This window comes from Arvicola amphibius, chromosome 2 (assembly GCF_903992535.2).
Source record: "Arvicola amphibius chromosome 2, mArvAmp1.2, whole genome shotgun sequence".
In the NCBI taxonomy this organism is placed as follows: domain Eukaryota; kingdom Metazoa; phylum Chordata; class Mammalia; order Rodentia; family Cricetidae; genus Arvicola; species Arvicola amphibius.
In genome coordinates this window covers 19339903-19359919 of record NC_052048.2, presented here as the reverse complement: position 1 = coordinate 19359919, position 20017 = coordinate 19339903, and the positions used below count along the sequence as shown (strand labels likewise).

The window sequence follows — 20017 nt, the reverse complement described above, 5'->3', positions numbered from 1 at the left end:
TGGTTTACAGAAGTAAAGAAATCCTGGATCTGGTCACAAGGGAAAGTAAACATCTTGAAGACACAGCCAGGAATTAGATTCCACTGATGGAAAGTGACCCAAAAGTGTTAAACAGAACCCTCCAGGAATTTGCAAAGGATGGAATATTGAGGAAAACATTTTAGAGTGTCTGCCTTGATCATTCTTTATATTCTTGTATGCCTCGTAAAGTTGTGTTACATCTGTTCCCTGTTAGCTGAAGTTAATATGAACAGATGTGCATAAGGTACTTAAAGTAATCCTGGGCACAACATATGTGTTAAAATCCACCTCCCATCATTGATGTCTTATAAGCAATGAAACCAAAGCCCCAAGAGACTAAGATCACACTGTGGTAAGTGGCTTACTTGGTATCAGAACCTGATCGTATGGCTTGCTATCTATTTGTACTACAGAGTGGGGTGTTTGCTCTAGAACAAAGTCATGTGTCTCCCCAGTAGACCAACCAGAAAAGGTCCCCAAGTACTTGTGTGAATTATAAAAATGACTGGAAAAGGAAAAATGTTACTCTGTCATAAGGCAAATAACAGTAAAGAAAATAGTAAGACATAAACGAAATCAAATGTCTTCTAAATATGATTCAATCATGTCAATATTCTAACCTCAACAGAGTAAAGTGGGCAGAATATGGTGATGCACGCTTATAATCCAGCTATTGGGGAAACAGAGATAAGAAGGCTGCAAGTTTGACGTCAGTGGGGGACATAGTGAGATACTGTGAGATACTGCTGTCTCACATTGATTAAAAGGAATCCACAGTGTTTCTCAGTGTTATTCTGTTGCCTATCATGAGGAAGACTCTATGTTCAAAAAGAAAGGGCTGGGTTGGGGGGGGTGCGAGAAATTTGATGCAAATGAATCTGAGTTCCCTTTTAGGTTACCAAATCATTGAATTTCAGACTTAAGAGGACACATTAAGAAGAATTTACTTCTGTTGCCCATGATATCACAGAGGATATAACCAACACCTGAGGCTAATATGACTCCTCCAAAATCTTGCAGATTCAAGATGCAGAAATTCTAACGAATGCCCACGTTAATTAGCCCGCTTGGAAATTTCTTCCTTAAAGTCAAGAGTTAAAAACTCACCACTCCCGCCACCATCCCCCCTCCAAAATGGTCATTCTGATTAACCCAAATTTCCAAATCACATCACAGGTGACAATCCGCATGGACAACAACAAGCCGGACTTATTTGGCCTTTGCGAGAAAGGAAAAGGAAACAGATGTTTCTTTAAGGTATAGTCTCATCTTTCCCTCCTATACCTAATTGTAAAATCCATATCCCTTCCTTGCAAACTGCTGAACCAGCGATAGCATGTTAGAGAATCAGACCCGTGTGTGTATTAACATTTTCAAATGTTACATGCGTGCAGACAAGTTGTGGGAAGTGCAGATAACCCTTACTATAAGCCATGGGAAGATTCCCTAGATTCCCTCCCTTCCCTCTGCTTTGCATATGCCTAGGAAAAGGGCCTCAGTTCAAGAATTTCTTCAGGGCACTGGTCTGCGTGGACTCTAGAAGACAGGAGTAAGTACCTGAATGCCTGGGATCTGCACGTCTGGTGACAGTGGAAGCTCCAGAATACAGGCTTATGGTGGTGTCATCATCATCGAGCATATCCCTCGTGCTGCTGTATTTGGCCTGCATCCTGATTCCTGCAGAGCTGCGGGGGCGATATGTTCAGATTGCTCCAGGCTGTGTGTCTAACTTCAGATATCTCAGGAAACCAGTTACTGAGAGGCATTCCTAATGGTCTCTTTCCCTGCAGGCAGCAGGGGAAGCCTCTGACTCCAGTTCCTGCGTGGAGAAGCCCGGCCCCTCCCCTGTGAGCTTGTACTCAGAATGCCAAGTTGGTCTGGCTGAGGGGAAATCGCTGTGTTTTCTGGCTGGGCGGTCCCTGAACAGTTATTATAATATCTGCATTTTTTTTCAGATCGCGTGTGTATCTGTTTACAAGTCTTTCAATTGCAAGCTGCGGATGACGAGCCCTCACCGTAGCTCTCTGGATCCTCTGACACTAAAGCATAATCAGAGATGGACACAGCTTCTTACCCAGCATGCATCGCAAGCTGATTATTCACCTGTACCTTTAGGGAAGGAGAAGACACCCCTGCCTGTCTCCAAGGCAGAGTGCAAAGCATCATTCACTGGAAGCCCGAGCAGCAGACCCCCTGAGAGCATCCAATCGATTCAATTCTTTCATTTAACTCAGAAAGAAATTGAAAGCTATCTAGGTGAATTATCTCTTTAGAAGTCACAAAGCTGGTTAGGGTCAGACTAGTTCTGAAAGTTCTCTCCTGTTGTCAATTTCAGGCTCTTTCTTCTGACAGTATCTGGACTTGATTTACCATTTTCTAACACACCAGGATCATTGTGATGGTGAGCAATGCCATGCATTGTTAGCAGCCCCCACTTACATCACTGTTACTAGCCACTGTGCAACTTTGGGAAGACAACTAGCAATGTGTGCTTACATCTGTTAAGTCAAGACAAGAAATGAGAGAATTGTCTCAGTGTCCAACAACTTCTCCTGAATCAGTACAATTTAATTCTTTTTTTTTTTTTTTTGGTGTGACAACAACAAAATACCTAAGACCACAGAATTCATACACAATGAAAAATTATTTCTCATAGTTCTGGTTCAAGATCAAGGTGCTGACAAATTCAGTAGTGAGATGAGGGATGCATCCTCTAAGTACTAAACTGCAGCCACCATATGGGGGAAGGAGTGATGTCACAAAAGTAAACGTTTTGTGTGTGTGTGTGTGTGTGTGTTAATGTCTAAGACAAGCACACTAAGTATCATTTAGTGTTGAAACAGAGTTAAGACAGAGACTATACCAGACCACCAGAAACTATAGATTGTGAATTAGCACATGTTTCAAGCTGTATGTTGTTCACCCTATTATTATATATTTAAGAGGAGTAATAACGGGAACCCTTTATTGAATGACTTGTGTCTGTTTGTTTGCGTTGGGTTGAGTATTGGGATGCTGTGGAAGGAAGGAGGCAGTAAGAATTCTGAAGGTCAAGGTGGGTGCATGTGGCGGCCGCACTTACATTTCGCCATTACAAGATGGCGCCGAGGGCTAAAGTAAACAAGTATGTGGCGCGAACTTTTCGCGCCACATCTGCCTAGCAACAGGTTTCCACCAATCCTTTTCTGCCACGTCACCTAATCAGTAGACACGCCCCGTCCTCCTGTATATAAGCCGTCACCCAGCCCGGCTCGGGGCCCCCTGCTTCCAGCTCTCCCTCAACCAAGCAGCGCTTCATTAAAGTGTGATCAGAGAAGAATCCTGTGTCGGTGGTGATCTTTCCCTGCTGGTCAGGGCTCGCTCGCCGCAGGTGCACTGCGACATGAAGTATTAAGAAGCTAGAATGTTAAAAAAAATCACAGAGCAGTTGTGGTAGTACACATCTGTAACCCTAGAATTCATGGGGCTGAGCAACAGGATCACAAGTTCAAAGTCAGCCTGGACTTATAGAAAGACTCTGTGAAAGGTAAAAACAAGAAAAGAAAGAACAAAAGGAAGAAAGAAAGAAAGAAAGAAAGAAAGAAAGAAAGAAAGAAAGAAAGAAAGAGAATAAAAGAAGGGAAGGAGGAAAGGAAACAAGGAAGGAAGGGAGGGAGGAAGGATGGAAGGAGAAGGGAGGGAGGAAAAATAAGAGGATGGAAAGAAGGAGGCAGAGTGAGGGTGTGTAAGAGGAGAGAAATTACAAATAGAGCAGGAAAATAAGAGGGGTTTCCGCTAATTATGTTTCTCATGAAACAATATAACAGTAACCAGAACTGTTTGCCAAACTGCAGTTATTCATGCAGAACCTTGCTAATTTTTGACCACATATATTGAAATTTGTACTGTGTTTCTTACACATTTATTTCAACAACAATGAAAATGTTTTTAAGCATGCTATGCTGTAGGTAGAGTCTTTTGGAGTCAAAACCCCCTGATTCCTTTAAAACTTGTATCCTATGGAGAAAGTTTGACTGCTGTTAATGTTGAGGCAAATATATAAAGGACAAAGGAACTCAAGAAAGGTAATGTAAGAAGGCTGATGATTTGACATAGAGTAACCAGAGGATGCCTCATTCACTTAGGAGGTGATATGTGTGCAGACTTGGGAAATAAGACAGAAGTGAGGTTCACTCAAAGAGCGAAGAGAAATCACAGAGATTTTGAGATGGAAACATGCAGATGGGACGAGACACCACAGAGAAGCCAGCATCCTGACTGGAGAAGTAGATAGGCCAGAGGTACCTCAAAGGATGAGGGACTTAGAGCAATGAGGTCTTAAAGACAATTTAAAAAGCTTTTTTTGCTATTATATTTTGTTATTATTCTGAAACATGTTAAGAAATCAATGAGAGGTTTTAGTAGAGACCTGACATGACTGTATTAGATCTAAAAAAAAAAAAAAAAAAAAAAAAAAAAAAAAAAACAAAAAAAAAAAAACCCTTTTCATCTGGCGACAGATGGAGATAGAGACAAAGTCCCTCATCAGAGGAACAATTGAAGAGCACAAGGAGGAAGAAGATGAGCAAGGAAGTCTGGACCGCGAGGGGGTGGTCCACACACTGAGACAGTGTGCCTGTTCTAATGGGAGCTCACCGGGACTGAATGAGCATGCCACCAAACCGGACTCTGAATGTGGCTGAAATGGGGGGCTGATTGAGAAGGCATTGATAAAGAAGAACCTTCATATGGTGATGGATGGAGATAGAGACAGAGACCCACATTGGAGCACTGGACTGAGCTCCTGAGGCCCAGATGAAGAGCAGAAGGAGGGAGAACATGAGCAAGGAAGTCAGGACAGCGAGGGGTGCGCCCACCCATGGAGACGGTGGGACTGATGTAATGGGAGTTCACCAAGGCCAGCTGGAATGGGACTGAACAAGCATATGATCAAATCGGACTCTCTGAATGTGGCTAACAATGAGGGCTCACTGAGAAGCCAATGATGACACCAGATTTTGATTCTACTGCATGTACTGGCTTTTGGGAGCCTAGTCTGTTTGGATGCTCACCTTCCTAGACCTGGATGGAGGGGGGGCCTTGGACTTTCCACAGAGCAGGGCACCTTGACTTCTCTTAGGACTGGAGAGCGAGGGGGAGAGGGGAGGGAAATGGGAGGATGGGAGGAGGTGGAAATTTTTAATAAATAAATAAATTTTAAAAAGAAAAAAACATTTTATAGATTTCACATCATCCATCTGGATCCTATTCCTCTCCCCATCCCTTCATATTCATCCTCCACCCTTGCAACCTCCCTCCCCACCCCCAAATCAAATAAATTTTAAGGCAAAAACAAACAAACAAAAAACCCCAAACCAAAAAACAAACAAAAGTCTCATTGTGGAAGCTGTAGTGTGACATAGTGAGTCAAACAGTATACCTTTTGGTCCATACATCTTTACTTGTGAGTGTTCTTTGAAATGAGTCATTGGTCTGGTTCAAGGGCCTCTGCCTTCTTCTGCACCCTCATGACTGGGCCTTCACTGGGACTCCTCTTCAATATCCTGTTGTTGTCTTGTGTCATGGAGATTCTGCAACTTTAGACCTGCAGGTCCAGCCACTTCACATGCTCCAGCAGTTCATAGTTGAGGTGGAAATTGGGGTGGGCCAACTCATTGTTCTGGTTCTAGGCCTGGCTCGTAGCTGGATTGGTCAGTCTGCCAGCTTTCCCTCATTGTCACCACCAGTGTGAATTCCCAGTATTGCCTTGGCTAGCTCATCCACTGCAGCAGTCTAACAAACCTACCCTGCTAAGCTTGAAACACACTGTAGGGAGATAGAGCTAAACATTAGGAACAACTCCTCCAGGCAAGGAAATCCAGGACTCCCCCAGTAGATGTTTCCTTAAATTTAACCATCTGGAATTCATCCTTCAGACTTGAGTCCAGCCAGAAGTTGCTGTCACAAATCTGTCCCTTAGACAAATACGTGCATTTCTGTTCATATTTACATTGATATGTAAGTTCTCATGTAAACAAACTGTCAGCATGCTAGGTAAGAGTATACCCTGGACTACCTTGAACAATTTCCTTTCTACCATAGCTCTGGTTCTACTTGATCCTTTATCTACACACTAGGGGATTTCTCAGCTGCCTGTTCCTGGTAAGGAAATCTTGATTTCAGCATCCAGACTTAGGTGTTTTGTTTTGTTTTGTTTTGTTTTTTTATGATGACAGTTTCTTCAATATATCTGTCCAATTCCAGGGGCCCAGTAAAAAACAATAATCAAATCAAAACGAAAATTAAAAAATTTTCACATTAGACTGGGAACGTGGCTCAGTAGATGTTGTCTAAGTATGAGAATTCACATAGAAACCACATACAATGACCCACATCTGCACTGCCAGAGCTGGGTGAGATGGAGAAACAGGTGAATCTGGGAACTGGTTGGCCAGCCAGCATGAGACAGTAAGACCATGTCTCAACAAAGAAGATGATGGAGAGTGATAGTGGGTGACAGTGATGACCTCTGGTCTCCACGTGTGCACAGGTAAGTGAGCATACACACATATACACATACTCATGAGCTCATGTGTACATATACACAATGTTCAAGTCTTCTCTAAATCCCATCTTGTGCTTTAACTACTTGAGCCAATCAATCACACTTCTCAGACTTACCTCTGTTCCTTTTTAGATTTATCTCTGTCCCTTCTATAGTATTTTCAGACTTTGAGGATTCAAATTTGAATATTAAAAGATGAGTGCAAACTTCACAAAAATGTGTTTTCCTCAGATTTTTCAAAATCTTCAAGAATCCAAATTTATGCTTTAATGTAGAAATATCTTGTATACATATTCCCTACCTAGTATCAAACTAATTAACCCTTTTGGGGAGAAGGCAAATTATGTTAGTGATTGCTACACATAGGCAAGTTATTCAGAGGCCAGAGATACTTGAATAAACAGTTTTGCAATCTAGGTGAAAGTTACATAAAATCAATCATTTTCAAGTGAGCAATTCAGTGGACCTAGCAAAATTTTCTTCCTACATATGAATCAGCCTGAGGAAACTGCAAATGAGTCCCCAGCACAAAAACTTGGAAATCCCCACTGGAAATCTGAGCAGTGTTAATGGAGATGCTTAGAAGCTATCAAGACAGATCACAGCAGGAAACATGCTCACATTCCAATCATCCTTTTGAAAGGAAATGACTAAAAGAATCAGTTGTTAACTGCAAAATAGCATGTCATGAAAAAGACAAAACATGTTCTGTGCTCCAAGACACTAATCTTGATTGCATGCTTTTTAAATATCCACTATCAGATACAATTTATCTTTCAAAATATAATATTTAAGGAGAATGTTTCCTGTAAGTGCAGCCTCTCTATGATAGCACGTTGCACCAGGTTCTGCTGTCAGAGATATGGTGGGCAGTCTCTCTGGGGTTATCGAGTCAAGGGAGAAGTCAGAGTCTCTGTTTTTGGGTGATGATCACTTTAATCATGATAAAGTGGATGAAATAACAGCTCTATTTATAGTGAAGATTTTCTTCCCTCATTTCTTTACTTATCAAATTAGAAGTACATTTTACCTTCTACCCATGTCTGATGTACTGCTAGACATTGAGCAAATCACACAAACACAGTGTACACTATAGTAACAATTTTGAGTAACATATGTGTGTGTGTATACATGTAGGTATATGATATAGCCTACTAGTCCATTTAGTGTTACTGGTTTGTACATGTGTTTAGTGTTGACTTCTTGAGGTTCAGTATCTCATCAGGAAGCTTGTTCCTGGAAAGATCTCTTCACCCTTTTCTGCATCATAAATCACCTCTAGTTCTTTTATGTGGAAGGTGGGACCTTGTGAAATTTCTAAATCAATGTTGGCATATCAACTAAAGTTATCATCACACAAATCTTGTTTAACACTAGCAGTAGGCATCCTTGTCCTCTCGCTGTTAAAGTCTTCAACTACCCCTCCACTGCAATATTCCTTGACAGATATAGGGGCTTTGTTGTGATTGTTCTATTTGGGTCTTGGAACCTCATGTTCACTGATTCTCTGTATTTCTTAGCTGCCTCACTCCACGTCTTGTGGCTTACTAACTGGAAGATAATACTATTCTCTTTATGCATCTGGCAAGTACAGAAGCCTCAGCTTCTTCATCCAAGTTCTCAGCTGAAGGCAAAATTTACCAAGATCTCATAGTATTTCATTATTCACTCTGATTTTCAATATTTGTCTCTCTTGTTCTGTTGTGGTTGTTGTTGGTGGTGGTGGTGGTCATGGTGGTGGTGGTGGTCAAAGTGTGTGTGTGTGTGTGTGTGTGTGTGTGTGTGTGTGTGTGTGCCATCCCTACATTCTCACATTCTTATCTCTTCTTCATCTCCATTCTTACATTTATAGTTGCTTCTCACAAATACTGAATGTGGAAATATTACAGATTTGGTTGAAAACCTCTGACCCATGAATCCATACACAGTTGTGCAGTAAGCTTTCCTGGGAAGCTGTATCTCTGACTTGAAACCTGTTAAAAGAAAATATAATGAGGCAGTTAAAATAACCAGAGACCCAGAAAAATCTTTATTGGAGCCAGAAAGTTTAAGGACATTGCTAAAAACACTTCTGAGGCATCTAAATTCTTAGAAAGGGAATCTGTAATTTAGGTTGTATTTATCTTTAAATGGTAATTGACTTGTCTCTATAATTAAGGTAAGAAAATGATTTTACCCTAAGGAATGCTACTCTTAATAGGTGCTTAAAATAAAGAGCCATGCCAATTAGTCACACTCAAGGAACATCATTGGGCCGTAGTGCAAAAGTCACCACCTGATGCCCTTTCCCTTTGCTGCCTGCTTCTTCTAGACCCTGGGATTGGTAGACTGAGAAATTCTGCTCTGCAAATGATGGAGGCTAAGATCCACCACCTTGACTCAGGCCTTGGGGAGAATTTTAATCAGGATTTTCTGAAAAAAAAAATCCCTGACATTCAGATAGTTTGGAAGCACAGATTAAGTCACTGCCACGCTGGAATCTAAGAAGCAGTAATATTTTAAAATGTTAAGTCCATTTTGTGAATTTGCAGAGAATCATCTAATTCCATGCTTATAGCTGGAAAACAAATCAAGATGAATAAAGACTGCAGACGAGGAAGAAGCACGTTCTGTGGATTGTTCATGAATCTCTTTGGATCAGTAGAAGTGAGGTAGCTAAGTACTGTTGATGTGACACCGGGGATGGGGAGTAGGCTTTGCCTTCTCACCAGTACCTACAGGAAGCAAATTAAATGCTACTTTGTGAAATTTAGATTGATACAGAAAACTCTAAGGAGTTCAACATGCAATGTTAATAAACACTTGTCAAACACAATTAGGTATTTAAGAAAAAAAACCAACATGAATGAAGCACAGGAGAAAATAAACTGCACACAGAGTTAGCAGGTACAGATCTTAAAATAACTGTGCTAAGTGGATTCTTGGGGGGAATAATTAGTACTGACATTATTCTAAGCAAAATAAGAGTTGCAAATTAGTGGCAGGAGTTGATTTGCAAAAGAACCAAGCTAAATTATAGACAACAAAATTTAAATAAATCACGTGTCAAATAGCAACAGGTAAACTGGAAAACTATGAGAAATAAACACAAAGGTCAAAACAAAATTCAATATCATAATAAGAAGTGAAGAAAGAGGGTGGAGGAAGGAAGAGAGGGAGGGAGGAAGGAAGAAAGGAAGAGAAGAGACGTGTTATTTAATAGAAAGATACAACAATTTTAAGTCTACATATACCTATTAATATGGCTTCAAAATGTCAAGTGAAATTCTCAAAGGAATGTAGGAGGACCCATGTGGGTGTTCCCAACACAAATCCTGCACTGGAAGAGGAAATTGTCCACACGTGAAGTATGCTCTCTGATCACAGAGGAACTAAGTATGAAGTCTAAAGGACAAGTAAGAATGTTAGAAGCACAGGTATATTTGTAAATTGAGAAACTTATTTCTAAGTAACTCATTGATCAAAGAACAATTTACAATGGAAATGAGAAAGCATTTTGAATTGAATGACCATGAAACAATGAAAGACTGGAGATAATAAGTATCCAATGTAAGAAGTTAGAGAGAGAATTCAATTTGGTTCAAAGAAATCAAACGGAAGGTGACAAAAAATAATATGAGAATTGACATTAACCAAGAAGTGATAAAAAAGAAAAGGGAGCATCAGTAAATCAAAATATCTTTTAAAAATTAATTAAATTGAATTGAATTAAGAGAGTTACTCTTTCTATCCTCAATTTTGGATAAAGAAAGTGGCACACAAAGAAGTATGGAGATTTTTCTAATGTCACATGTCTGGTGAGTAGGTTAGTTTTTACCTCAGAGTGAGGTCTGACCTCAAAGCCCATGCATGTTCTTAACAGCAGCGCTTCTCCTCACCTGGACCTGAGTCAGCAGCATCAGGTGACCATTCTCTACATCCTTCCTCCACCTTTTTCTTTCCATTCCCAGCTCCCTTTCTCCCTCCCCCTCCACCATAACTTGTCCTTTTTCTCATGTATGACCAGAGGAACATGTTATTAATTGCATGGTAGACTTCCATGTGCCTACACAGAAACTTACGAGTTGGGAATGAATGGTGAGCCATCCTCCCAGAGCCAAGGCCCTTTGGTCTGGTTACGGGAAAGGCCAATCCAAAATGAATTAATATGGTGAGAAGATGTTTGGCTTTCAATGAACTCCTGTAATAAAACAAAAATACATACACACACATCAGGGGAAACCCAAGACAATGCTCTAGGCATTTAGAGACAAATGAGTCCTTTTAAAAAGGGATGTAATGTAAGATGACAATTGAGAGAGGACTGTCAATCTTTGTATATCATTGAATGTCCAGAAAGATGTACTTCCTCATTTTAAAGCCATTGTCAATCTTCCCATTAAGAATAGATTCATAATATTCATAAATAATATGGGCTAAGGAAATCATTCAGTGGGAAAGAGTGTATGCTGAAAACACACAAGGACATGGGTTTGAATTCTCAATATCCATGTTAAAAACCAGAGGTATTCATGCATGTCTTTAGCTCTTGTACTATTTGGGGTGAGGACAGAATAATCCTGAGGCTAGCTGGTTGTGAGCCTAGCTCTGTAGGTTCAGTACACACACACACACATATATACACACAACACACATATGTGCACACACATATGCATACATCACACACATACATCACACACATTTGCACACACATGTGCACATACATATAAGTTCTTTTATAAACCAAGAGGGAAAAACAGGCTTATTATATCAATATTCCACCCCAATCAACAAACCTCACAACATCAAATGAGGTCCAGCTCCCTGAAAATTTCATGGGAAATAGGCCATTAATTTTTGCACAAGTTGCAAATATAAATTCATACTAGCTTTGTCAAGAAACACCGTGCTGGGAGTAAGACCCAGAGCCTGGAAATTGCCATGTAAGCACTCTACCACAGATCACATCCCCAGAACTGCATAAACTACACATTTTATGAATAAATAATTCAGGTTTCATTGAAGGCTTGAATTGGTCACAGAGATGAGATGATTCTTTGCCAATTACAGATTTGTATTAGAGGCCACGTGGATTTCTACTATGATTCTCTTCCTTGGCTATATTCCTGCTTTTGTTAACTTTAGCAAGAACTGCAGTTATTGGATATAGCATTATAGACTGATAAAAATGGAGTGGTGAAGATCGAGTGTACAGATGGACTGTGTTGTGGGATGCTTTGCATTGTTCCCTTTTCACAGTTCTTCTGAATCAAAGTCTTCTGGATGGTAAATCTGCTTCTACAACATGCATGGTACATCCTCCTGTTTCTACAACACACATGTAAATCATCCCATTTCTATCTACAACATGCATTGTACATCCTCTTGATTTTACAACATGTATGGTACGTCCTCCTGTTTCTACAACATGTATGGTTCGTCTCCTGTTTCTACAACATGCATGATAAGTCCTCCTAGTTCTACAACATGCATGATAACTCTTCCTGTTTCTACAACATGCATGGTAAGTCCTTCTGTTTCTACACAATTTCTTGTTAACAGGGCAACCTCTCAACTCTCAGGTTATTTGTTATTACTACATGATGTTCAACTATTAACAACTCTTGCTTCTCTTTTCAACTATGTATAGTAGTATTAGCTTTTAAACCTCTTTGTCACTTAGAAGGAATTTGAAGTCAATATTGGCTACATAGTGAATTCCAGGTCTGTCTGGGCTAAGATGGAAATCATGTCTCAAAAAAAAAAATAACAAAAAAAAACAAAAAACCCCTCTTTGCCTTTCTTAGTATTTTGCAAAGAACAAACAATTCATAAATGTATATTATCATTGTTGATTTCTTTCTTGATAATTCAAATGACAAGTGGGGAATTTTTTCACCTGTACTTCAACTTTGAAAATTGAAGTGTAAATATACAAAAATTAAGAACTCATATTATTATATTCAAGCAACCATAAAAATTTATTATAAATTATTTGTTTTAATATTTTTACATTTACTTGTTTTGTGCATGTGTGTTGTGTGGCATGCCACAGTGCTCATGTGGAGGTCAGAGGGCAATTTTTGGAAGTCGTTTTTTTCCCTTCCATTATATGCATGCTGGGGATCAAAATCAGGTCAACTTTGGCAGCAACTGCTACCTTGCAAGACTTGAAATTGTTTATTTTAAAGTAAAATTTGATCCCTTTTTAAATTAATTAATTAAAATTAATGTATTATGTACTTTCCATGCCTACTGCATAATTGTGTGATTACATAGAACATTGATATTAACATTGATCTTCCAAGAATCTCTCTTGCTCTGCTGAACGTAGACCACAGGTAGTTATAGCAGAAGTTTGTGCTTACAAATTCTTTTGAGTTGTCTATCTTCAGTAGATGAGCACCTAACTGGGAGCAATGTCTCTTACTTCCAGCCCAGGAGTTTTGTGACATCTTAAATAGATAACAGCTCTTCTCATGTATGACCCAGTTATGGGGGCAAGGCCCAGAAAAATGTCCTGGAAAGAAAAGATAATATCATAATGTCCACTGTGTACCAACTAATTCTTTTAGTGCATTTTCATGATTACCTAATAATGAGTTTTCATCAACATATACATCATTAACACATATCTAATTTTTTACTCAAATTAGACTGTAGTTTTACAAAATTTATGAAAATCCTTTTGTTGATTAAAAAATTGAAATTAGGGACTGAAGGGTTGGTTCAGTGGTTAACAGTACTGACTGCTCTTCCAGACAACCTGAGTTTAATTCCTAGCACCCACACGACATTTCACAACCAATTACAATTCCAGTTCCAGGAGATTTGACACAGTCTTCTGTCCTCTGAGGGAACCAGGCATCCAAGAAGTACACAGAAGTACATGCAAGCAAAACACTCATACACATAACAAAATTTTAATCTAAAATCAATCGAGTAATTACTGTGTTTAAGTTGACAACCAAACTTATCTCTTCCATTACTTCAAATCCCGTCCTAGACTAGACTCCTTTTCTCTACTGTTCCTCCCTAAAGCAAATATATTCCAAATCAATTGCTGTACACAGCAGCTCCAGTTCACCCAATTCACGTTATGAAGGGGCATAAATGTAATTATTTATATTTAGAAGACTCTTTTATGTTTCATTAACTAAAAATGGTGAGTAGGTAAGTCCAGAGATGGAATACTCAAGGAAAAATATTGTCAATCAATTGTGACCTAATCAGAAACACAGGCAGAGTGCAGAAAAATTGCTAGAAAAAAAATCAATTCAAAGATATAATTGAATGCATTTAACCAGAGTTTTCAGTGATGTATGCATCAGGTCCATTTGTTCTGTATATTCTTATTAGTGTTCACACTCTTGTCTTCAGTGTCCCTTCCTCACTTTCCCCCTGACATTCTTTTTCCTTTATGTCTATCTTATTATAACAATGTCACTGTAAAAATATCAGTTCCCTACAGGCACTGAACACTGTATCTTCCTTTGCGTAAAATTATATTATATCCAGTAGGTCTCGACACATAGCCAGAGACAAAAAACAGTTACTGATCCTTTTTGCAAGAGCTGTGGACTTGTGATAACAGGCATCTGACAGGATATGTGTTATGCTAAGGAATGATATTTGTTCATGTTTGGTTTGAATAAACTGTTATTGGATGCAAACATCTTCCCCACCCCCATGTCTCAGCACCAGGAAATGAACCTCTGGAATCCAGGATTCCATTGCTCCATTAGTTCAGGCCTTGCCTGTAGTCTGGGATGCCTTGGAGGGAGCCACCTTCTCATCTAAAGATGATTTTGTGGGTTTGTGGTTCTCTTTATTTCTTGACGGGAAGTTTTCTTTCTCCTCTGGATTTCTCCCTGAATTGAATCTCCAAAATGCTTCATATTTCACGAACAATAATAGTAACAGAAAAAAGAAAGTCATTCTGCTGTGTTTGAAAATTGAAATTCCAGCAGTCAAATTTTATGAAAGATCATAGGGGATATCTATGATTAAGGATAAATCAATGTTACTGATATGTTTCTGATAAAATATGAGTCTGATGGTTGATTCATGGATGATTGATCTTATATATAGAAAGAAATTAGTAACTTCTATGAAAAAGGTAGCAAGAAGAAAATTACATAGATCTAAGTGGAATTATAAAAGTTTTGAAATAATAATAATTCAATGACAATAATACTCCCTTTTTATTCTATTATTAAAATGGGAAGCTCTTTAAGAATTACCCAACATATAACACATAGATTTTTTTGCACTTAATAAGCATTTGACTAATTATGAGCAATGAAAACTTTTGGAAGGTATCATACAACTGTATTGACACAGGATTCATGTGATATAGAAACCTAAAGAGGTTTATTCATCTTTCACAAAATAACTCTAGTTCTTTTTAAGTGCCTCAGGCAAAACTTGGTAGAGTCAAGAATTTTTTAGTAAAGATCATCTGTAAGATAATTTCCATATATCACAAGGCTCATAACCTTACACACAGCTCCTTTAATATAATTATGTCCTAGGAAAAATAACAGCATACTGTGTTTCTTTCTTCAGCTCTGCAAATTCCCTCCATTAACTTATTCTTTAAATTCCTGTTTAAAAATTAAGCTATTCATGTATAATAGTAGAGCAATATAGCTAAGAGCATATGTTTTATTAAGCAGATTATCTACATTTCTACTCATGATACCACCACTAATTTATAACAATGAAATAGTCAATCTTCCAGTTTCTCCATTCCCCTATATGTGAAATGGAAATGAATAGCAAGAACTCAATGGGAATAATGTACAGATTAATTGTCTGTGACTGTCATTAATCTCCCTCATCCATACTCACCTAGGAAACCCAGGACTGAAGCAACCACTAGTGCAACCAAGCACAGGATTCCCAAAGCCACCACAATAGGCCGCCAAGGAGGAGATGAAGCCTGGCTTCCTACAAGGCAGAGAGATGAGAAAGAAAATAAGGAAAGTCCATGGAGCCCTTTTATTGCTCAGCACACCGAAATGGGGACAGTGCTAAAGGAATCATCAGCCAGTATAGTCTAGTCCCCCAGCTTAAGGATATCTCTTTCTTCAATTGCTTCAGCTGTGTTATCATCCTTTAGCATCCTGTATATCTTATACTATTTCCATTTAAAGATCTATCTCCTGCTAATGGAACATTTTTATCTAGCATATGTTTTCCATCACTGATATACCAGCAGCTAGCTTTTAAAAATTAAAATTAACCTCTTCCCACAGGATTTAAACTCTGTGTCTATGCCTTGCCATCTGTATAGTCCTCAATCACAGGTTCACATGCTACTCTGTATATCTGCACATTATTCATTCCCTGAAATCCTACTTGCTCATTGAGTGAACCACTTTCTATAGGAGAAACAGAACCAATTATTAAGGGTAGCTTTCCTTTTTCATTTATTTGGTACACCATTTGGACAAATTATTTTCTCCATCCCCTTCTTTTTAATTTTTTTATTTCTACTTGTGAAATTGGATCAATAACAACTTAAAATACTATTGTTGGAGGTAAGTTATGTAAAAATGCACAGAAATACCCTTTTCAGCACGCACAGAAACACTCTTTTCAGCGATTGTGAGCACTTCGTAGTTTGCACAGCACAAGCACATAAGCCTTTCCTCTTTCGTTACCCAATTTTTTTCTACCATCTTCTAAGCAAATTGCACAAGAAAGGAATTGTGTAAGTGGTTATAAGTGGAAAATAATTGCATAATGTGAGCACCCAAAAGCAGAAGAAAGCAAATTGTGATGTCAGAATCTGTGAGTCACTTCTTCCTTAATGACAACAGTGAACTGATTTTGTATTACACTTACCACACCAACAGCAGTAGCTCAAGTCACAGAGATGCCCAATAGGAGACCCAGAAAGAGAGTAAAGCACCCACCCTGTGAGGAGATAGATCCCTTAGCATCCTTATATCTTGTACTGTTCCCATTTTAAGATCTACCCTCCTGCTAATGGAACATTTTCATCTAGCGTAAGATTTTCATCACTGATATACCAACAACTAGTTTTTAAAAAATCAAATAAGTTTATTCCCATAAAAGTATATCAGATTTGTGATCTAAAACTCTGTGACTCCTGGCTACTCTTTGGATTTAACTAAAGATGCATTTAATTTTTATTTGCCATGCGATCCCCTGTGATTTAATCCCCCACCCCTTTGGCACTATATATTGTAAAATTGTACAGGTTCGTTTACACTATTTTGAGTTTCTTGGCCCCCTTACAACTTACTATAAGACAAGCACCAAACAACTCACTAAAATTCCTTTGTCTCTGTTTATCTATCATGTTGCCAGCCCCACTTCCCACTGATAGAGCCTCCGTGACTGTAGAATAGAATAGTCCTGTTTCCTGCCAGAAATCAAAGGCAATCTGTGGGCATTGTTGAGTAGTTTCCAGAAAAATCAGTTTGATGATCATGCAAAGGATCTTCCGATGACTTCCAGCAATCTTAAAAACTACATATCAATGTGTGTGTGTGTTTGTGTGTGTGTGTGCATGTGTCTGTGTGTCTGTGTATCAGTAAGAAGACCTTCAAATCAGAAGTCTCTCCACATCTCTACTTCTTTTGATAAGAATGAAGGTTCTATAAGCAGAAAAAAAAATGAATACCTTTCTCTGATCCCTCGGGTCTTTTGTGGATGCCTCGAGTCCTGAAGTCTAATTGAGTATATCCATCTTCATCTAGATTCTCTGGATGAGAGTGATATTTCATTGTTTCGTATGGCTTCAGTGGGCACAGCACTTGAATGTTCTTTCCAATTAAATAACTTCCAGGATGAGGATCTCTTAACCAAACCCTGAAACAGCTTTTTGCTGAGGTTTATGGAGTTCAGCATAAGAAGTCTAGCCAGTGCCCAAAGCAGGAAATGAAAACCACGTTGGAGTAATTTCCCATTTTTTGCCTCTAGATCCTGTTTTTGAGGCTGTAAATTCTAAAGAAAGCTGATACATACTACGACTGATACATAGATTGGTATCTTAAAGTGTTTAACTACATTCCCCATCAAGTTGACACAATTAATTGGTATGGCCTATGTAAACTGTTAAGAAATTTGGTTCCTTGAGTTCATCATTGGTTTCTTAGAATTCTGCTTACATGCACACATCTATGGATGTGTGCACACATCTTTGGATGTGTGCATTCCTTAAATATATATTAAATACTTAATAACTTGAGGAACCAGCAATGCTTGCAGAAGGGTTATCCACAAAAACTCATTGCTTAATGAAGGAAACCATAGGCAAGGATAAAAAGGAAATTATTCCAGCAACAGACAACAAATGATTCTCTCTGAGGCTTGCCATGGATTATCAATATATAGTAGCAAATACTTATTGATAATTACTCTGTCTTAGGTACTATTCAGCACATGTGCTTTCTCATTTCATCTCAGACCTCTAAGAATTCTGTGTAAGAATGTGTGTTAGTTCTACTATTCTCAAATGAAAAGAAAAAGACATGGATACTCAGACAATGGGAATTTTAAAACTAGAACAAGGAACTGGAACAATGTCTCCTCTCTCTTTAAGGTTTGCCATTGCTTTCTGTGGCACTGCCCTTGCACATCTGGATTCTTATAATGCAAGGCATAGTTTATGATAGTTTCAGACAATCTAAGTCTGAAACCTAAGGCTACATGTCTGGAAATTTTTCTCTTTCTTTCAATTCACAGGTTAATGCAAAGTGATCAAATTAGTTCAATTTGGAAAAGGTTTGATTTCCATCGTTTGATTAATGCCATAGGTAAACAAGGAGGACATCAAAGTAATGAGGATAGATTAATTGAAGAATTACTATTTGCAATGGAGAAGAAGGTCTAATATTAACTGAAGTCAGAGTCCACAAAACAAAATCCGAAGCCATTTCAAGGCTGGAGGGTGCTAATGAGAAGAAGTTGTAGGGTGAAGGGGTAGACAAAATGAGTCTTCACCAGGGCTTGTCCATGGCACTTGTTAAACTCAGGAACTTCTCATCTTTATGACACGAGGCAGTGGTACACCTTGAAGCAATGTATGCACCTCCAACTCACAGACACTAGGTGGGAGAGCAAAGATGATGTCCCTGAATGCTTGCCCTTGAGGAACTGTTCAGAGCAGTGGACTTGTTACAGCAAGGTCAGAGAAAAGATACTGTATTACAAACTCCATACTTAACTGCTGTAAGAGTGGGTTCACCTTCCACCAACTGACAAGTTGGTTGTTGTTTAGTTTTGCGTTTTGAGGCAGGATTTCAAACATTCATCAGTCTTCCTCACCACAAAATAGCAAAGTCAGCTCGACTTGAAAAGCTAGCAACACTACCAGCATCAAGCTTGAATGTATAGGTACCTGAACCTATTGGACCCATCCTTCCTAGGAATAAAGCCTTCTAAAGTTACTTGTGGGTTTTCCAGGTGTACCAGTGAAGTTAGGAGCAGTCGTTATATAATAACGAGCAAGTACTTCTCAAGGTCTAACAAGGATGGAGATGATAGAGCACTTAGTGGACAGTAATTAGGTGAGATTCTGCCCTTTTCCTTGTCTGCTACAACAGTCTTACTGTCTGTTTATAAAGTTGTTGTATAGGGGTCTTTTCTATTTCCAATACCTCTTAGCCATTCAATTCATTCTACAATCTTTGTGAAGCAGTGTGATGAGATGTAGAACATTGTACCCCAAGATAAGGCATGTTGACATCTGAGAAACAATACAAAGAGGAAGATCACCCCTGACACAGGCCATAAGATCTTCATATGAGAAAGAGGGAGACGGAGATCCTCTTTCAGTGTCTAGAGGGAAGGAACATCCTCATTTTCCACGAAACGCAGAAAAGAGAATGTAAGCTACTAGCCCCTGCCCAGTTCTCTTCAGTTGTCACTAATTAATTAAACTCAGCGAGTGCTGTGGAGCATTGATTTAATATGTGTAATTGCTGCACTAGTTCTAATTGATCTTAATAGTAAAAATCCAGAGCCAGATACTGGGCTTAATGCTGAAAGATCAGAGAGACAGAGGGGCAAATCACGATCAACTCTTACCTTTGCTATCTCCTCAGCTGACAAGAGGCAGACATCCTGTCTCCTATCTCCTTATATTCATCTCTCTGCCCATCCATATCACTTCCTGTCTGTCTGTACAGACCTCCAAACCTCCATGGTTAACTACTGGATAGCTCCGCCCTCTAATCTTCAGGTAAGCTTTATCTTGTACAAACAAGATACCACAACAGTGTTACATTTGTTTGTGCTGTGGAATTTTTGTTTGAAAACGCAAAGGTGTGCTGCATTCTTTATGTTGCATTTTTTAACTCTGTAAAGCTGTGGTTTTTTCCCTGCTTAAAACACCTAATTGGTCTACTAAAGAGCTGAATGGTCAATAGATAGGCAAAAGAAATGATAGGCAGAGCTGCCAGGCAGAGAGAATAAACAGGAGGAGAAATCCAGGCT

The 20017-nt window shown here is 38.9% G+C and overlaps 2 protein-coding genes across 4 annotated transcripts in view; both read right to left on the bottom strand.

Moving 5' to 3' along the window:
* The window catches only part of Clec1a (C-type lectin domain family 1 member A), a 28335-nt gene extending 26532 nt beyond the window's left edge, over window positions 1-1803 (bottom strand). For both annotated transcript variants that reach the window (XM_038318213.1, XM_038318214.1), the window contains exon 1: window positions 1579-1803. In XM_038318213.1, coding sequence (XP_038174141.1) covers window positions 1579-1690 — 112 coding nt within the window. In that variant the 5' untranslated portion in view covers window positions 1691-1803. The remainder of the gene's footprint in view (window positions 1-1578) is intronic.
* Window positions 1804-7544: 5741 nt separating this feature from the next.
* On the bottom strand, window positions 7545-17365 carry Clec7a (C-type lectin domain containing 7A). 2 transcript variants are annotated; one of them, XM_038320134.1, is made up of 6 exons: window positions 17202-17365; window positions 15398-15496; window positions 14302-14436; window positions 12913-13064; window positions 10627-10745; window positions 7545-8538 (listed from the first exon to the last, which is right to left on the bottom strand). In XM_038320134.1, the coding sequence occupies exons 1-6, from the start codon at window positions 17302-17304 to the stop codon at window positions 8412-8414; spliced, it is 735 nt and encodes a 244-aa protein (XP_038176062.1). In that variant the 5' UTR covers window positions 17305-17365; the 3' UTR covers window positions 7545-8411. The 2 variants fall into 2 exon arrangements, with proteins under 2 accessions (XP_038176062.1, XP_038176061.1); XM_038320133.1 differs by lacking the exon at window positions 14302-14436.
* Window positions 17366-20017: the final 2652 nt, after the last annotated feature.